The 18,696-nt window shown below is 32.2% G+C and overlaps 1 protein-coding gene across 1 annotated transcript in view; it reads left to right on the top strand.

Annotated features, from left to right (window-relative positions):
* Positions 1 to 18,696, top strand: part of LOC123386243 — a 56,155-nt gene that overhangs the window by 8,501 nt on the left and 28,958 nt on the right. The window contains exon 2 of the mRNA XM_045060663.1: positions 11,770 to 11,895. Within this exon, the coding sequence (XP_044916598.1) occupies positions 11,770 to 11,895 (126 nt within the window). The remainder of the gene's footprint in view (positions 1 to 11,769; positions 11,896 to 18,696) is intronic.

The following is an 18,696-nucleotide window of genomic DNA, read 5'->3' on the forward strand; positions in this document are numbered from 1 at the left end:
AAGAATGGATGCTGCATTTTGTCAAATGTTTTTTCTGCTCTATTGAAAGGATCATATGGTTCTTATCCATTCTTTTATTTTTTTTTTTTTTTTTTTTTTTTTTTTTTTTTTTTTTTTAAATTTTTTTCAACGTTTATTTATTTTTGGGACAGAGAGAGACAGAGCATGAACGGGGGAGGGTCAGAGAGAGAGGGAGACACAGAATCGGAAACAGGCTCCAGGCTCTGAGCCATCAGCCCAGAGCCCGACGCGGGGCTCGAACTCACGGACCGCGAGATCGTGACCTGGCTGAAGTCGGATGCTTAACCGACTGCGCCACCCAGGCGCCCCTATCCATTCTTTTATTAATGTGGTGTAATCACGTTGATAGATTTGTGAATATTGAACCAGCCCTGCAGCTCAGGAATAAATCCCACTTGATCATGGTGAGTAATTCTTTTAATGTACTGTTGAATTTGATTTGCTAGTGTCTTGTTGAGAATTTTTGCATCCAGGTTCATCACGGATGTTGGCCTGTAATTCTTTTTAGTAGAATCTTTGTCTGGTTTTGGAAATGAGGTAATGCTGACTTCGTAGAATGAGTTTTGAAGCTTTCCTGCCATTCTTATTTTTCCGAACAGTTTGAGGAGAATAGGTATTAACTCTTCTTTAAATGCCTGGTAGAATTCCCCTGGGAAGCCATCTGTCCCAGGACTCATTTGTTGGGAGATTTTTGATTACTGGTTTAATTTCTTTGCTGGTTATGGGCCTGTTCAAATGTTCTGTTTCATTCTTCAAAGTTTCATTTTTGGTAGTGTGTGAATTTCTAGGAATTTTTCCATATCTTCTGTATTGCCCAGTTAGCATATAATTTTTCCTGGTATTCTCTTATAATTCTTTGAGTTTGTGTGGTGTTGCTTGTGATCTCTCTTCTTTCATTGATGATTTTATCTATTTGGGTCCTCTCTTTTCTTTTTGATAAGTCTAGCTAGAGGTTTATCAATTTTGTTTATTCTTTCAAAAACCAGCTTTTAGTTACAATGATCTGTTCAAGTGTTTTTGTTTGTTTCTATATCATTTATGTCTACCCTAATCTTTGTTATTTCCTTTCTTATTCTGGCTTTAGGCTTTATTTGCTGCTTCTTTTCTAGCTCCTTTAGGTGTAAGGTTAGGTATATTTGGGACCTTTCTTGCTTATTGAAATAGGCCTGAATTGCAATGTACTTTCCTCTTAAGACTGCCTTTGCTGCATCCCAAAGGGTTTGGACTGTTGTATTTTCATTTCCATTTGTTTCCATGTATTTTGTTATTTCTTCTTTAATTTCCTGGTTAATCCATGTATAAATCAATGAATAACAAACATAAAGAAACTCATTGATAATAATACCCTAATAGTAGGAAACTTTAATATCCTACTTACAACAATGGACAGATCATCAAAGCAGAATATCAAGAAGGAAGCAATGGCTTTACATGACACTCTGGACCATATGGACTTAACATATATTCAGAACATCTCATCTAAAGCAGCAGAATACACATTCTTCTCGAGTACACATGGAACATTCTCCAGAATAGACCGCATACTGGATCACAAATCCTCCCTCAACAGATATAAAAAGATCAAGATCATATGATGTATATTTTCAGATCACAATGCTATGAAACTTGAAATCAATCACATGAAAAATTTTGGAAAGCCTTCAAATAGGTGGAGGTTAAAGAACATCCTACTAAAGAATGAATAGGTTAACCAGTAAATTACATTCTTGCTTTGTTGAGGTACAATTGATATATGAAAAATTGTATACATTTAATGAATACATTTTTATGAATGTTCACATATGCATACACTTGTGATACTATCAACACAATCGAGGTACTAATCATCTACCAACTCCCCAATCTCCCTATGTTCTTTTGTGTGTATGTAGGTTTGTATGTTTGTTTTTTTGTTTGTTCCATTATGGTATGAACATAACACCAGGTTTATTCTCTTTATATATTTTAAAGTACAGAACAACATATTATTAACCACTGGTAGTATATTTTGCAGCAAAGCTCTAGAATTTATTCATCCTATCTAAATTGAACTTTATACCCATTGAGCAACAATTTTCTATTTCCCTCTTCCTCTGCCCCTGAGAGCCATCTTTTAGTCTCTATTTCTGAGTTTGGTTATTTCAGATACCTCATAAGAGAGAATCTGCAGCATTTGTCTGATTATGACTGGCTTATATCACTTAGTAATAATGTCCTCTAGGATAATCCATGCCATAAAATTGTAGATTTCCTTTTTTTTAAGGCTGAATAATATATTATCATATGTGTACACCACATTTTTAATCCATAGACACTTAGATAATTTCCATATCTTGGTTTTTATGACTAATATTGGAGTGAACATGGGAGTGCAGACATCTCTTTAAGGTCTTGATTTCATTTGTTTGGATATACCACAAAAGTAGGATTTCTGGGTCACATGTAAGTTCTATTTTTAATTTGTTAAGGACCTTCCATACTGTATTCCATAGTAGCTACAGTGTTCTATATGCCCACCAACAGTGAATAAGGGTTCTAATTTCTCCATATGCTTGCTAGGCCTTGTTATATGTTTTGTTGTTGTTGTTGTTGTTGTTGTTGTTGTTAATAGCTACCTTAACAGGCATGAGGAAATATCTAATTGTGTTATATTAGTTTCAGGTATACAATATAATGATTCAACAATTCTATACATTACTCAGCACTTATCAAGATAAGTATACTCTTAACATTCTTTATCTATTTTACCCATTGCCCCACCAACTTTCCCTTTGGCAATTACCAGTTTGTTCTCTGTATTTAAGAGTCTTTTTGCTTGTCTCCTTTTTTTCTTTGTTGGTTTGTTTCTTCAATTCCATATCTGAATGAAATTATATGGTATTTGTCTTTATATATCTGACTGATTTCATTTAGCATTTTACTTTCTAGGTCTATCCATATTATTTCAATGACAAGATCTTGTTATTTTTTTATGGTTGGGTACTTTCATTGTGTGTGTGTGTGTCTATATATGATGTGTGTGTGTGTGCGCGTGCGTATATATATATATATATATATATATATGTATATATGTATATATGTATATATATAGTGTGTGTATATATATATATATATGCACGGGCACACACACACACACACACACACACACTACTTCTTTACCCATTCATCTCTTGATGGACACTTGGGATGCTTCCACATTTTGGCTATGGTAAATAATTCTGCAATAAACATAAATGTATGTATCTTTTGAATTGCTTTCATTTTGCAAGGGTAAACACCCAGGAGTGGAATAACTGAATCATATGATAATTCTATTTTTAATTTTTTATGGAAACTGTATACTGTTTTCTTCAGTGGCAGCACCAGTTTGCATTCCCATCAACAGTGCACAAGTGTTCCTTTTTCTCCACATCCTCATCACCACTTATTATTTCTTGTCTTTTTGATTCTAGCCATTCTGACAGCTGTAAGGTGATATCTTATTGTGGTTTTAATTTGCATTTCCCTGATGATTAGTGATGTTGAGCATGTTTTCATGTGTCTGTTGGCCATCTTTATTTCTTCTTTAGAAAAAAGTCTGTTTTTTAATAGCTTTGCCCATTTTTAATCAGTTTATTTGTTTTATTACGGTGTTGATTTGTATTAGTTCTTTATATATTTTGGATATTAACCACTTATCAGATATATAATTTGCAAATATTTTCTATCATTGAGTAGTTTGCCATTTGGTTTCATTGATGGTTTCCCTCACTGTGCAAAAGGTTTTTATTTTAGTATACTTCCAGTGGTTTATTCTTAATAAGCCTTTATCTCCCTTGCTTGAGGAGATAATGTGTACAAAAATGTTTCTATAGCAAATGTCAAAGAAATCATTGCCTATATTTTCTTCTAGGAGTTGTATGTTTTTAGATCTCACATTTGGGTCTTTAATCTATTTAGATAAAGTAACTTTGTAAGTAACTGTAAAAGCAAATATAAACAACATAAAATTTTAAATAATTCTTATAAAATAAAATATCACTTTAATCAAAATGGTTTACTGGAAAAACATTTAAAAACTTCAAACTTGTGATTCAAGTAAAATATTTACTTTGAAGAAACAGCTTTTTCTTCATCTCTATGGTATTTAATTCTGTTATATTTTTTCTCTTATTTATGAATTTTGGTTTCTTTTCCATTTTTTTCCTTCACTCTGAATGTTTTCATTTTTTCGTACTGTAGTCATGTTTCCCTGAGCCCTCCTCTGAGCTCGATCTAGACCTTAGCCCCTTTGCTGGGCTTACTTTGCCCAGATGTAGTAAGAATCTTGTCAATTCAGTTTAATGAGAATTTCCCCATCCTTGAAGTATGATCACCCTGGCCTGCCTACATCAGGAATCTCCTTCAACTGGTTTGGCAAAAATCTCCCACCCACTATGTTCTCTTAGTAACTTCCCATCACTTGCCCTCTTAATTCTGTTTTGTAAATCCCCACTTGTCCATGTTGTGTTCAGAGTTGAGTCCGACCTCTCTCCTCTACATGATAACCGTAACATCTGTCTCAATAGTCCTTAATAAAGCCCTCTTCACTATTTTAACAAATGCAAGAATATTTTATTTACTATAAGATTCCTTTATTTGTCTTCCGTATCTCTTACACTGTCATTCATACTTGCCATCAATTTTTTATAACCTTAGTGTATGCAATATTCACTTGGTCTTCTAGAAATTAAGTATTGATCATATGCTTTTTTTTGTTGATCTGTTGTCAGTTTCAATTATGAATATTATGGTTTTTTGATTATTGTATATTTATAAATTCAGAAAGATTGAATATTGTATATTTAAAGATTAAATATTGTATATTTATAAAATCAGAAAGATTTTCCATTCCACTTATGATGTCTCTAGAAAAGTTGTCACTTTTTTCAAATTTCCTTTTGGTTCTCCTAAGTTTTTAATTTAAATAAGAAAAGGTATTTTAGATTACTAAATCTACCTAAAAATAATTGCAACTTTTCTTTCATGTCCATAGTGGTCAGTTCCCTCAGTACTAGCGTATAGCACAATTTTGGTTTCTTTTGGGTAACAGGGAGACAAAAACATTTGAGAGTTTTACATATCTATATAGTGAATCAGGGGCAAAATATTTGACCCACAATTACAATCTTCAGACTTGTTGAAATATCTGGAGCAGAAGTGGTTGGGATGATTCTCTATTCCCAGATCCCCCCTGTTACAGGAAGCAATTTTCTATAATGAATAATGACTAGGAGAAATTCACTTTGCACTGCAAACACTTGGACATTTTCAATATCTGAAAAATGTGGAAACTCTATCAAGGCTCACTGACAAAATGGCTGCATCATTGGCCATATTAAATGAGAAAATATTTGTAAATTTATTAGAACTATGTCTGGCACTCAACAAATGTTAGCTACTATTTGTTATTAAAAGAATCTACAGACTCCTATCAGTCTGGGACTTAGATAATCATTTATTCTTCACACAGTTGATTAGAAGTTCATTTTATCCAGAATATTTCAAGATTTGTACATTAAAGACATATACTGTGTTGCCTGGGTGGCTCAGTGAGTTGAGCGTCTGACTTCAGCTCAGATCATCGTCTCATGGTTCATGAGTTCGATCCCCACATCGGGCTCTGTGCTGACAGCTCAGAGCCTGGAGCCTTCTTCAGATTCTGTGTCTCCCTCTCTCTGCCCTTCCCCCTTGCCCCCCACCTTTCTCTCTCAAAAGTAAAAAAAAAATTTAAAAATTAAAAAAAAAAGACATTCACCAGGCAGAACCAGCATGTTATTTATTGGTGTAATATTCTAGACAAGGAGTAGTTAAGGGAAGGCATGTAAACATCTATGCCACCTTCTTCCTAGAATATTCTTTCTTTTATTTTCCTTTCTAAGAATTTTTAAGTTGAATATTGTATATATACAGAAAGATGTGCACATAATAAGCTTATATATTGAAGAATTCTTACAAGGTCAAAACTCCTACACAATACAACTGAAAACAAGAAATAGAACATTACCATTACCACAGAAGTCTTCTTGAATCCTCCTAGTCAATACACCTCTCCAAAGATTACCATTATTCTCATTTCTATTTGCAAAGATGGTGTGTTTTTTTTGTTTTTAACTCTATATGAATGAAATCAGTGTGATTTTTGTCTGGATTTTTTGTTGTAGTTGTTAACATTATGTAAATGGTATTCTTTATCCACATTGTTTTGTTTATATCATCCATTTTTATTTCTGTGCAATACTACCTTTTTTGATGAATATGTCACAATGTATTTTCCATGTCAAATTACTTTCAGTGTAAATTAATACAGGTTATATTGCTATGATCTGTCCTCTTTGGTGCAAATGTATATGTATCTTTGTTGGTTACATTTTTTGTTTGATGTTAGGGCTTGCATATGTTTAACCTAGTAGATTTCATTAGTTTGCAAAATACCAGTTTCACTTCCCTTACCCCACAGCAATATTCAAAGACTATCATTGCTTCACATCCTTGTCAGATAAGTTTATTATTTGTCATGAGATTTACTCCAGTGAGTATATAGTTACCTCACATTGTTGTTGGAGGAGTTTAGAACAGCTATCCCAAAATATGCCACTCTGGCATATTAACTATCTTGATAAAGGCACATGAAAAACAACAGATGCAAGAAGTACACTCTGGCCTTGTTCCTTTTTCTTAAAAGTAGGAGACGAAATTTCCATGTGAAAGGTGTCCTCCCTATACCAGAAGGCTCTGAGCAGTCAGAGCCTGGAGCCTGTTTCAGATTCTGTGTCTCCCTCTCTCTCTGACCCTCCCCCGTTCATGCTCTGTCTCAAAAATAAACGTCAAAAAAACTTTTCTTAAATAAAAAAGAAAAAAAAAAAGAAAACCCTAATGTATTAGCTAACTTTACATAGGACTGTAAATGTGTTAGAGAGCATTAAAATCCCTAAATTAGCATAATGCCACCCAAATTCCAAAGTATTTTAACAGGCACCATTTTATTTTTATTTTATTTCTTACAATAGCATTCTGATGCAGTCTCGCCTATATCCCTGTCCATTGTTCACAGTAATTATGAAGCTATGACCACTAATGGTCAACCAGCTGGATTTCCCTTGATCCTTGTCTGAGTTCATTAGTTGTAAATCAGAAGTTTGATCTATAGGAAGGAAAAATTCTTTGACACAAAAATATAGCCAAATTTTAAATATGCATAAAGAAATTTCAAAAAAAATTCCATTATGGTGTTACCTTAAATTCTCCCAGCAAGCCAGAGAATTTATAGATTTGCATATCATTTATATAATTTTGTTTTTTATTTTTTTCATTTTGTTTGTTTTGTTTTGCATAAATTTCTTCTACCTTACATAATTACTGTCACCTCTCACATGACTCAGCTTCCCTAGTGGGGGATTATGGTGGGATGTAAAAGTATATATGCACACGGCTGTCTGTTATCAGAGATACTTATATTCAAATTTCAGCTCAACAATCAGTAGACATGTAGCATTGAGCAAACTGAAACTACATTTCTAAAAGGAGAAAAAAATACCATGGTTATCTCTGAATTCCCAGAAACAAAGATGCTTTTTTCGTATGGTGGAAACCCGACAAATGTCTGGTAAAGATTACGTTAGTACAGAATTGTCATTAAAAAACCATGAGATAGTTTGTGTTAAATTCCTCTAAGGGCCTTCTGAGGTGCTGCTACCTTTTCGAGAGCAGTCTACAACAAATCTTGGAAAATATTTAAAGGGTACCCTTAAATCTCAGAGTTGCCCTTTCAAACACAACCTGAAATGAACTTTGATGTCATTCATTTATTCCCAGTTAACAAATAAAATTGAGGCATGGAAATCCTTAGGTACTCAGAATGATTTATTTGTGTTAACTTCATTAATTTATAGGCAGATTTTTGCTCTTTTCCTGTGGATTCTTAGCACAAACACTGGGAAAAGAAGTTTGGGCTCTGATCTTCTTTCCAGGGCAACAAATCTTATTCTGCTGTCTGGATAGAAGACTCTCAGCACATATACCTGGGAGTGAAGGGCTTATAGTACTGAAGTTAAACACATCCTGAACCATAGGTGCACATGTCCCCATCTCTCCAATCCTAGAAGAGCTGTAGAAACAAGGTTAGAGCTCAGAATATCATGTTAATAGAGCATATTTAATGCCAGTACAGCAATCCTATTCTGAGAGTGGGCACGCACATTTGCAATAACTGTTCATAATTCTCAAACTCCATTATCTCTGTCTTTTTATGTATTACACACTTTTTTCACTAATGTCCGTGGTTTCTCCTGAGAATATGGGTCAGAGAAATAGTTTCTCTCCTTGCCTTCTTTGCTTTCAAGAATACAGGGGAAGAGGGACAGATTTAAATATGTTTAGCTCAAGTATTTTATATCACTTGGAAAGATCAGTTTAATAAATAAAAAACATTCTTCTATCTGGGTCATCTTGACTAGCATAAAATTATTTTTAATTCATGATACATATTGAGCCAAAATATACTTGCTGTAAGAATGCTAAACATTAATATGACCTTGACTCTTCTCTTACTGAGGAAACCATCTGTAGAGGAAAATTGCCATATGCAGACTGAAACTTCAACATCTTTTCCTTCCCCAAATACAAATTTAGATAATCACAAATAAGCCTTACAGAAAAATATTTTATACTCCCAAGTTTCCTTAAAAACATCATTCACTTGAGGCATCTTTAAGTTACTTCTATGTGCCAGCCTAAATATTCCCATGGAACATTCATTCATTTTGTCTTATTTCAAATTTTATACATCATACTTTATTGAATATAAAGAACCAAAAATATGCCCAAATAGCAAAATAGATGCAATCTATTTGTACACTAGCTCAATTAAGTTTGGTTAGAAATATCTTCTCAGTGTGGAAGACTATAATCCTTAAATGAACATGATATGTTACTTTGAGTTTAACATTACCATGAAAATATAGTTACCAAAGCCTCTGGCTTCTTTCCTCATAATCTCTTTGATTCTTACTATGAGGTTTTCCTTGTATAGATTTCCGACCAATGGCTCAGAGGCAGTCAAATGATGTCAAGCTTATGGTTCCCTGGTGACTTGCTGAAAATAGTATATTTTGCAATGTCAGATCAAATATAGGTATAATATATAGGTATAGTTGCAAAAATTTGGATGCATCTTTTCTTTTTTATACTTAAGCAAAGAGGGAAACACATCTCCTAGCTTTAAGTAACATTTTAAAAAGTCATTCATACTCTAACATATAACTCCTGTTAAAATATTGAAAATGTAAGGGAATTTTGAAGTAAAATAATGAAATATATCTAAAATATAAGTGATATTTTTCTCAAGGCAAAGGATTAAAAGTGATTTAAAGAAATGTAAGATATCATTTGGTCTTATATTATAATTCAGCTAATTCTATGGATTCATGCTGCAATAGTTAGTATGATTATGTTTGAGACTAAATTTTCACAATGACTTTCAATCAAAGCTGTACCAGTCAGGATCAAGTGAGCTTTTTTGAAGATGCCCTCATCATATTGAGGAATTTTTCAGCTATTCTTATTTTAGTGAAACTTATTAGGAATGGCTGTTGGAATTTGTACAATTCTTTTTCTGCAACAATGGGGATAATCATATATTTCTACTTTTTTCATCTGTTAACATGGTGAGTTACATTTATTGATTTCAAAATGTGAAATCAACCTTGCATTCTTGCAATATACTTCACTTGGTTGTATTTTATGTACGTGTATATTACTGGATTCAAATTGGTAATAAAATTTGTTAAGAATTTTGCATCTTTACTCAAGGTCTATCAGTTTTTAGTTTCTTTTCATAAAATCACCTTTAGTTGAGTTGCTTAGTCCATTGGCTTCTACTTTCAGTGCATATATTAATATATTTTGTTTTAGATATGCCATCTCAATAATGGTTTTCCTGTTTTTTCTGTTCCCTTATTTTTATTTTCCTCTCTGGATTGAGCACACTGTATTATTTTACTTTAAATCTTTGTTGGATTCTTATTTATAGCTGTTTGTTGTGTTATTTGTTAATTTTCATGTTTAGATATGTTCTTAATACTATGTATTTTCCAATGATGTTACAGTGCTTCACAAGTTTTTTAAGCCCTTTCTTGCTACCTTTCAGTTCACTGGTATATTCTAGTTTTCTTCATTTTTATTTCAGAATAATGGTAGGCTCATAAGATAAATTGGATTATATTCATGTCTCTTCATTTTTTTTTTAGAAAAAAATATATACAGCATTGGTAGAGTCTGCCCCATAAATTGACCTAGATCTGAAGATTTCTTTGTGGGAAGAGTTTTACCTACAAATTTAATTACTCTAATAAACATAAGAACATATTTTTTTATCTTTAATGGGTTTTGGTAGCTTGTGTCTTTCAAAAAATGTATCCATTTCATCCACGTTGTTGAATTTATGATGTTACATTATTTGTTATATTAACATATTGTAATTTTAGTATCTGTAGTTTTTCTCAATCTATTGAGACTTTTTATTACGGTATATATTTATATGTATTATATATATTTTATTATGGTACGTATTCAGTATATAATCTGTCTTGATAAAAGTTCACATGCACTTGAAAAGAATATACATACTGCCATCTTACCTAAAATATATTCCCTTTATAATGTATGTTCTAGAAATGTGAATGACATTAATTTGGTTGACAATGTTCAAATCTCCTGTATCCTTAAAGATTTTCTATCTGTCCAATCAATTATTGAAAAAGAAAAAGAATTTAATTATGTAACCCTAATTGTGCATTTGCCTATTTTCCTTATATTCCTATCAGCTTTCCTTTATGTATTTTGAAGCTCTGGTATTATGTGCATAAATGCTTACAATTGTTATGTCTTCGTGATAAACGATACCCTTATCACTATTAAATGACCCCTTTTTGGGGCATCTGGAGCATCTGGGTGACTCCTTCAGTTAAGCGTCTGACTTCAGCTCAGGTCATGATCTCATGGTTCATGGGTTCGAGCCCCACATCAGGCTCTGTGCTGACAGCTCAGAGCCTGGATTCTGCTTCAGATTCTGTGTCTCCCTCTCTCTCTGCCCCTCCTCTGTTCATGCTATGTCTCTCTCTCTCTCTCTCTCTCTCTCTCTCTCTCTCTCTCTCTTAAAAATGAATAAACATTAAAAATTTTTTTAATTGAAAAAAAAATGACCACCCTCTCCCTGTTAATAGTCTTTATTCTGAAACCTACCATGGAGTTTTTCTTTTCTTTCTTTTTTTTTTTTTAATATTTATTTATTTTTTGAGAGACAGAGAGGGACAAAGCTTGAGTGAGGGAGGGACAGAGAGAAAGGGAGACACAGAATCCGAAACAGGCTCCAGGCTCTGAGATGTCAGCACAGAGCCTGACATGGGGCTCAAACCCATGAGACCATGACCTGAGTTGAAGTCAGACGCTTAACCCACTGAGCCACCTAGGCACCCCTCTGAAATCTATATTGATATCTGAGATAGTCCTGATTTCTTTTGGTTAGTACTGATATATCTGTTTCGTTTTTTGAATTATAATGTATTTGTAATTATTTTTCAATTAAATTAAATATTAATTTTATATTAAAATTAGGTTTCTTATATACATCATACAATTGGAGTTTGCATTTTTATTTATTTTGACAACATCTGTACTCTAATTGGATTCTTTAACACATTTTAAGTTAATTTGATTTCTTTATACATTTAGATTTGGTGGGCTGAGTTCCATCCTACAGCATGAAAATAAAGGCCATACTTTCAGTGTGAAGGAGAAAGCTAGAAGCAGGGTGGAACAAAGACACAGCCTAGCTGCTGTATCTGCCCTGGACTCTATGTGAGTTTGAAATATCTTCTTTTTCATGATTTAATTTTACTTCTCTTATTCTATGCACTTGTTATAGCTAAATATATTTATATTCACATAAACATATATATTTACATATATATATGTATGTATTTACACATGTAAATATATATGTATTTACATTTACATATATATGTATTTACATATATATACATATATATGTATATATATAATTTATATATATATATGTATATATATATATATATAAATAAATAAATACAGCATTACTCCTAGACTCTGGAGCTGAGGCACATTTCTCTATTTTATATTTTAGTATCTTAGTCAAATTAGGTTGGATTCAGACAGAGCAATGATAAATTATCAGAAATATAATATACAAATGGAAGGTAGATATTTTAGATCTTTTTCTGTAAGTCAGCTATTAAAAGCAATTTATTCAAACATATGCAATGACACTATGTATGCTTCTTAAGGAATTGTATTTTATTTTTATATAAACATGCGATGGATAATGCCTATAAGAAGTATATTCACATCAATGAGCTCGTACTAAGATTTAATATTAGAAATAACATTTTCTCTAAAAAGTAATTTTCATGCATTTTTAGGGAACACATTTTTATATCTTGGTCTTGCATTTTATGTAATACTGGCATTAGAATGAATAATGTGACATTCAGTCTACTTATAGAACAACATATTACTCACTTTCTAGTTTTTAGCAATATCCATATAATATATTACTTAAGTGATGTCAGAATAAGACATTTCTGTTTTTAAATAAATAAATCATGTTAAGACTTACCTTTTTATCCTTTTCCTTTTTTGCTACATTATTTTCTAAAATCAGGATAACTCATAATACTACTTACATCTTCAAATATATCTTTGAAATACTTGAGGAAATATTCAATAGATACTGACTAAAAATGCCAAATTATACAGCAAATAAGCTTTACTATCTTTCCAAGATAGAATACCCCCAAATGTGCATATCATTACTTATAAATTTCCTGTTTTAAAATAATATTTCTGGTATATTGGACAAATTATGTCCATCTTTGACTATAAATCTGTATTATGCAATTGTACTATTGGCAGAGGCACTGAACATTAAAAATATATTTGAACTCAATTTAGTTATAATATGTGTGTTACGATATGTGTGTTAATCTACTTGATGGTAGATTAATATAATATTAAGTTCAAAGTGTTATTTAGGATATTTGCCATGTGTTTCATGAAGTCAGTGCTAGCTACATCTTAACTACATCTTAACTACAATATGAGTAGTTCTACCTTGGCCTTTTTGGAATCCAGTCCATACTTATCACACTATTATGTGAATTTTATCTGGAAATGTCATGTTAATTCAGTTAATTTTGTTTCTGAACACATGCATGCCAAAGGAAATATTTTTTAGGCATTTAGCGAATTGGTAATGATGTGGGAAACTAAAAATTCAGTTAATTTCAATAGAACAAATTTTTTAATTCAATTAATTTCAATAATAACACTTTCTTATGTTGATTTGGGCATATAGTTTAGTTTCAGTTTATATAACTTAAAATAAAATGTAAACTTGAATAATGAACTTTGAAATATATAGCTGTTCCATCTGCATTTCCTGACGTTATCATCTCACCTTAACATTCCAGCCACCTAGGATATATTCTTATGACGTTAAATACCGGTAATAAAAAGAAGGAAAATAGGATTCTCTGAGTTCACATAGTCTTATGTTGAAATAGATTAAGCATTATCCTTAGTTTTTTTGTTTGTTTTTTACCACAACACCTATCTTTGATATAAAATAAAATATTCCTGTTCTTGATGGAGATTATTTAAGTAGTTCTTTACTCTCTGTTGGAATGCTTTATTTTTACCATATATTTCTTTTTTACCTATGCACTTAGACTTCCAACATCTTTTCTTACAGATATAAACCAAATATGTTGATTATACCCCTTAGAAATCTAAAGGTATTTTCACTTCTATTTCTTCGCAATGACCTATGCTCATAGGTAGGTAAATAATTGTTGACTTCACTATTTTAGTTTTGACAGCTGAAATATAAATCCTTCTGAGAATATTTGCTTTAAGAGGGATCAAAATCTTCTGTTCTTAGAGTATTCTCTGTTGGTAAGATTCATGTTGTTTCTCTCTTTGTGACCTTTTTATAGTTGAACACATCTTTCAAGTTACCTCTTTTTTGAAGCTTTGCTATTCTGAAATATTGTGTTTTTGGAGACATAATTCATTATTTGACACCTCAGGTGAAGTTTATATTATGTAACTAATTGTATTGGAAAGCTTCTGTTTTTCTGCCCTTGCATAATCATCTGCGTGGTTACTTTTCCTGTGGCTTAACTTTGTATAAAATTTACATAGGAAAATACAAATTTGTGTCCTGTCATTCATTTTTTAAAAACATGTTTGCTTTTTGTTCTTGGGTATCTCTGCTTTTCTGAAAATCTGAAAAAAGCATTGTTTTTTAACTCCTTACATCTTAACTACAATATGAGTACTTCTACCTTGACCTTTTTGGAATCCAGTCCATACTTATCACACTATTATGTGAATTTTATCTGGAAATGTCATGTTAATTCAGTTAATTTTGTTTCATTACTGCCTTGGTTTACTCCATCATGTTTCCCTATAGTTTACATTAAGTACATTATCATTGGCACTGAGGTGTGTCTAACTTTGGTCTCTACTCTCACGATCACTTTCCTTTTCAATGACTATTATTGTAAGAATAATTGTTATGGTTATGTCTTTTTAGTGGGCATCATATTCTTAGTTAGATACTTAAATATAATTAAAACTTAGGGTGCCTGGGTGGCTCAGACAGTGGAGCATCCAACTCTTGGTCTCAGGTCTTTATCTCAAGGTCCTGACTTCAAGCCCTGCATTGGGAATGGAGCCTACTTAAATGTATTTAAAATTTAAATGCATTTATATAACTCTGTCATGTTTGAAACAGTGATCAGTGAGATGTCTTTACTTCCATATTCAGTGAATGTTTGTTAAAGATTGATATTTAATGAAGCTACCTGGGAAGTTACATCGACTTGTTTATATGTTTTTTTCAGACTTGTATTAAGATATTAATTAATTAAATTATTTTTATTTGAAATACATATATTGAGAACTGTGGCAATAGGAAAATGTGATCACTGCTTTAACATAACTGATACTCAGTTTTGCTTTCAAGACACCTCAATCTCTCTAAAGTCATCAACTTTAGAGTCCTAGCAAAATACCTATATTTCTCCTGAAATATAGAAAAACTGACTTTCTTTTTAAATACCATCTTTTATATAGTTATTGCCAAGTCTAACATGATGCAATATTCATAAGTCTTGTTTTCATATTAATTTTACTTGGTAGTTGCATTTAGGCAATTATTCAATTACATTTTGCTTGTAAAAGCTCTGAGACAATTATGATAAAAGCAACCATATATTTTACACAATTTTCAGTGAGCAGGAACTTATATTTCTACAGTTGAAGAGAAATTTATCATATTGTCCTCTTTCATCATTTTTGTAAACCTTGGAATATTTTTTTGTTCTTCCCTTTAATCTTTGTATGTATCTAAAATATCACACACTTTCAGAAAAAGAAAGAATAGAAAAATATTTAAGAATATTTCCAGCAATTTTCAAAAATAAATTTATGATGGATAAATATATACAAATTAAGCTAGTCTACAAAGGAGAAAAGAGAACTTTAACAATTATTTATTGAAAACCTACCAGAATTTTATGTAATGTAATTTAACCCTATTTAGTTTGATCCTCACAATCCTATGAAGTAGGCTGATCTCTTACTTATTGGATGTTCTGATGTCTAGAATGCTCTTCTCTTCAGACCTCAGTTAATTTCTTCTCATCCTTCATGTCTCAGCTCAAGTTAAAACAAAAATATGAAAGTGATCTTCATTATCTCACAACTTAAATAAAATAACTTTTATTCTGCCTCCTGTAACCTATTTTGTCCTTCTCACCAAATAGTAGATTTTCTAAATGTCTTTACATTCCCAGGAATAGTTAGAATACCTAGAATACATACCTTGATTTTCTCATTCCTGCCTTAATAGTAAACCAGAGCAATCATACACTGCTAGAATCTTTCCTTCAATAGGTACCTCCTTTCAGGTGAATTTAAAACCTCACTAAGTGACTACACGGTCACAATGTGACATAGATTAATAGGGTCTCATTTTCCTTTGGCAATCTGAATATCTCTACCTTCCAACCCAACAGTTCAGACAGTTTAACTCAGATTCCCAACACTGGTATTTTCTGAAACTGCTTCCAATACCAAATACTGAATCAGTTTTTATTTAATGTAGAAGATGGAAAATGCTCTGGGTATTTTAACAAAATAAAGTATATTCAACATGGAAAATCAGTGCTTAGAGAAATGTTTAATGAGTTGGAAGAGTGGTTTCTAGGCCAGATCTCCAGAAATTTCTCCTCAAATTGATATTGGTGTTCCCACACCTGAAGCCTCTACTGGAACTAATAAAAATAAAAGCATACCTGTGACACCATTGCCACTGTGACTGACCTCTTTATACCCATGAATGGGTGGGTAGATTGAGTCATCCTGATATTTTTACAAAAGGTCTCAAAACACCCACAAAACTGAAGAACAGACATTGGAACGTGGTGTATGACCCATTTGACCCCAACTGCCTCTTCACCAAAAAACCTGGAAATATGCAATAAAATGTTGCTGCAGAAAAGTCTCACATCTCCATAATTTTTTAGCCAACAGAATAATAACTAAAAGGTAGGATATTTGCCTTGGCCCCTTGGCCTAATTTTTCCCTTCTAAACCATATTTCACTTGATATAACTTACATTTTAACATTTATTTTAAATGTTTACTTGGTGTAACTTATATTTTACCCACTGGTAAAGGTAAAGGGAGAAACTAGATGGCAGACATTCTTTTACCACTACTTCTTACCATTAGAAAATATAATATTCAATATCAACAAACATTCTGAAGAACTTAGGAATAAATTTAAGAACCATCTTGTAATCTTATTTTAGAAAAATACATAAAAGAACATAGATATAATTGGAATAACATACCATATTAGAATATTAAAACTTAATATCACAAATAAGTAATTTTCCATATATACATTTGTAAATAATCATCAAAACACACAGTTTTAATGTAATTTGGAAAAAAAAATAAGACTCATATACAAGTATAAAAATTAAGGAATAACTAAGACAGTGCTTTATAAAGAAAAGTAAAAAAGGGGCACCTGGGTAGCCCAGTACGTTGAGCAATCAACTTTGGCTCAGGTCATGATCTCACGGTTTGTGAGTTCGAGCCTCGCGTCAGGCTCTGTTCTGACAGCTCGGAACCTGGAGCCTGCTTCAGATTCTGGGTCTCCCTCTCTTTCTGCCCCTACCCCCACTGAGGCTCTGTCTCTGTCTCAGAAATAAATAAGCATTAAAAAAAAGAAGAAGAAAAGTAAGGAAGAAGAATTGCCATAGCAACATTTATGGCAAATCATAGGAAACAAAACATTGTATATTTACTCAGGGATAAAAGTAAATTTATGATCAGAATAAAGAACCCAGAAACTGATGCATGATGATAAGGATATGTATTATATTATAGAGATGATATTAGAAATCAGAAAACAAAAACAAAACACTTTTTAAAAACTAAGAATAACTAGACTTCCATAATAAAAATAGCAAGATTAGATACTAATCCCACAGCGTACACAAAATGAAATCCCACCTGAATTAAAAACCTAATTGTAAAAATATTTTTGATGTGTTTTCATTTTATTTAGGAATATTGATTCATTAAACAAGATACCAAAAGCTCAAAATATAAAAAAAAAGATTGATTGCCTGTAACAATTTTAAAACAAAAGACACTGCATACATATTTAAAAGACAAAAGGCATATTGATGTAAGATACATACAATAAACATATAACTGTTTGTTACAAGAGAGACCTTTTCCAGTTTTAGCAACAGGTGTCAAATGTTCCCATATTCCAAACTGAGAGGCTAGACTATCTATGACAAGAAAAGGGCCAAGAACTGTTTATTTTTCCCCATGTTCATTGCTTAACCCAGATTATATGAATATCTAGACTTTTCTGAAGATGTTGTCCTACTTACAATAGGAGAGGAGCAGAGGTAGTTCCCCATGACCTCAAGTCTAGAGAGAGATCATTGGAGAGTGTAAAACTTCTCTCCTAGAATTTGAGAAACACAGTATACCAGGAATCTGACTTAAACCTGAGGGAAGAAAAAGAGGAGAGGGCTATTCAGTTGAATTACCCTACAGCCACAGAACAACCTGGAATTTTAGGAGATTGCATGCAAATAGATGGTGGATAAGAAATATTTCCCAAAGACAAAATAATGGGACAAAGTTGATTAAGAGACAGAGTTAACCAAGAGTCTACTGGAAAGGTATTAGTATTTTACAGAATATGGCAATACGGCTTGGAGAACCCTGAGTAAAGTGGAATTCATAAGTGGTCACCACAAGTCAGACAATTCTGGCTCAGATATCCTTAGCAATGAGAGGAAATCTATGAAAAACATGAAGTGCACCAAAAGAGAGAGTCATTTTTAGACACCTACAAAGGATGAAGTAACCAAATACACTCCATACTGGTTGTAGCAGAGAAAGACACTCTTAATTCTTTATATTTCTCTTTTCTTCACTTCAGCATTAAAGTTGCTAGAAGTAGACTAGTGAGTAGTAAAAGTGCTAGTCCAAGAAATAGGGGAAAAAAGTGTATGGCCT

The sequence above is a fragment of the Felis catus genome, chromosome B3 (assembly GCF_018350175.1).
Source record: "Felis catus isolate Fca126 chromosome B3, F.catus_Fca126_mat1.0, whole genome shotgun sequence".
Taxonomy (NCBI): Eukaryota; Metazoa; Chordata; class Mammalia; order Carnivora; family Felidae; genus Felis; species Felis catus.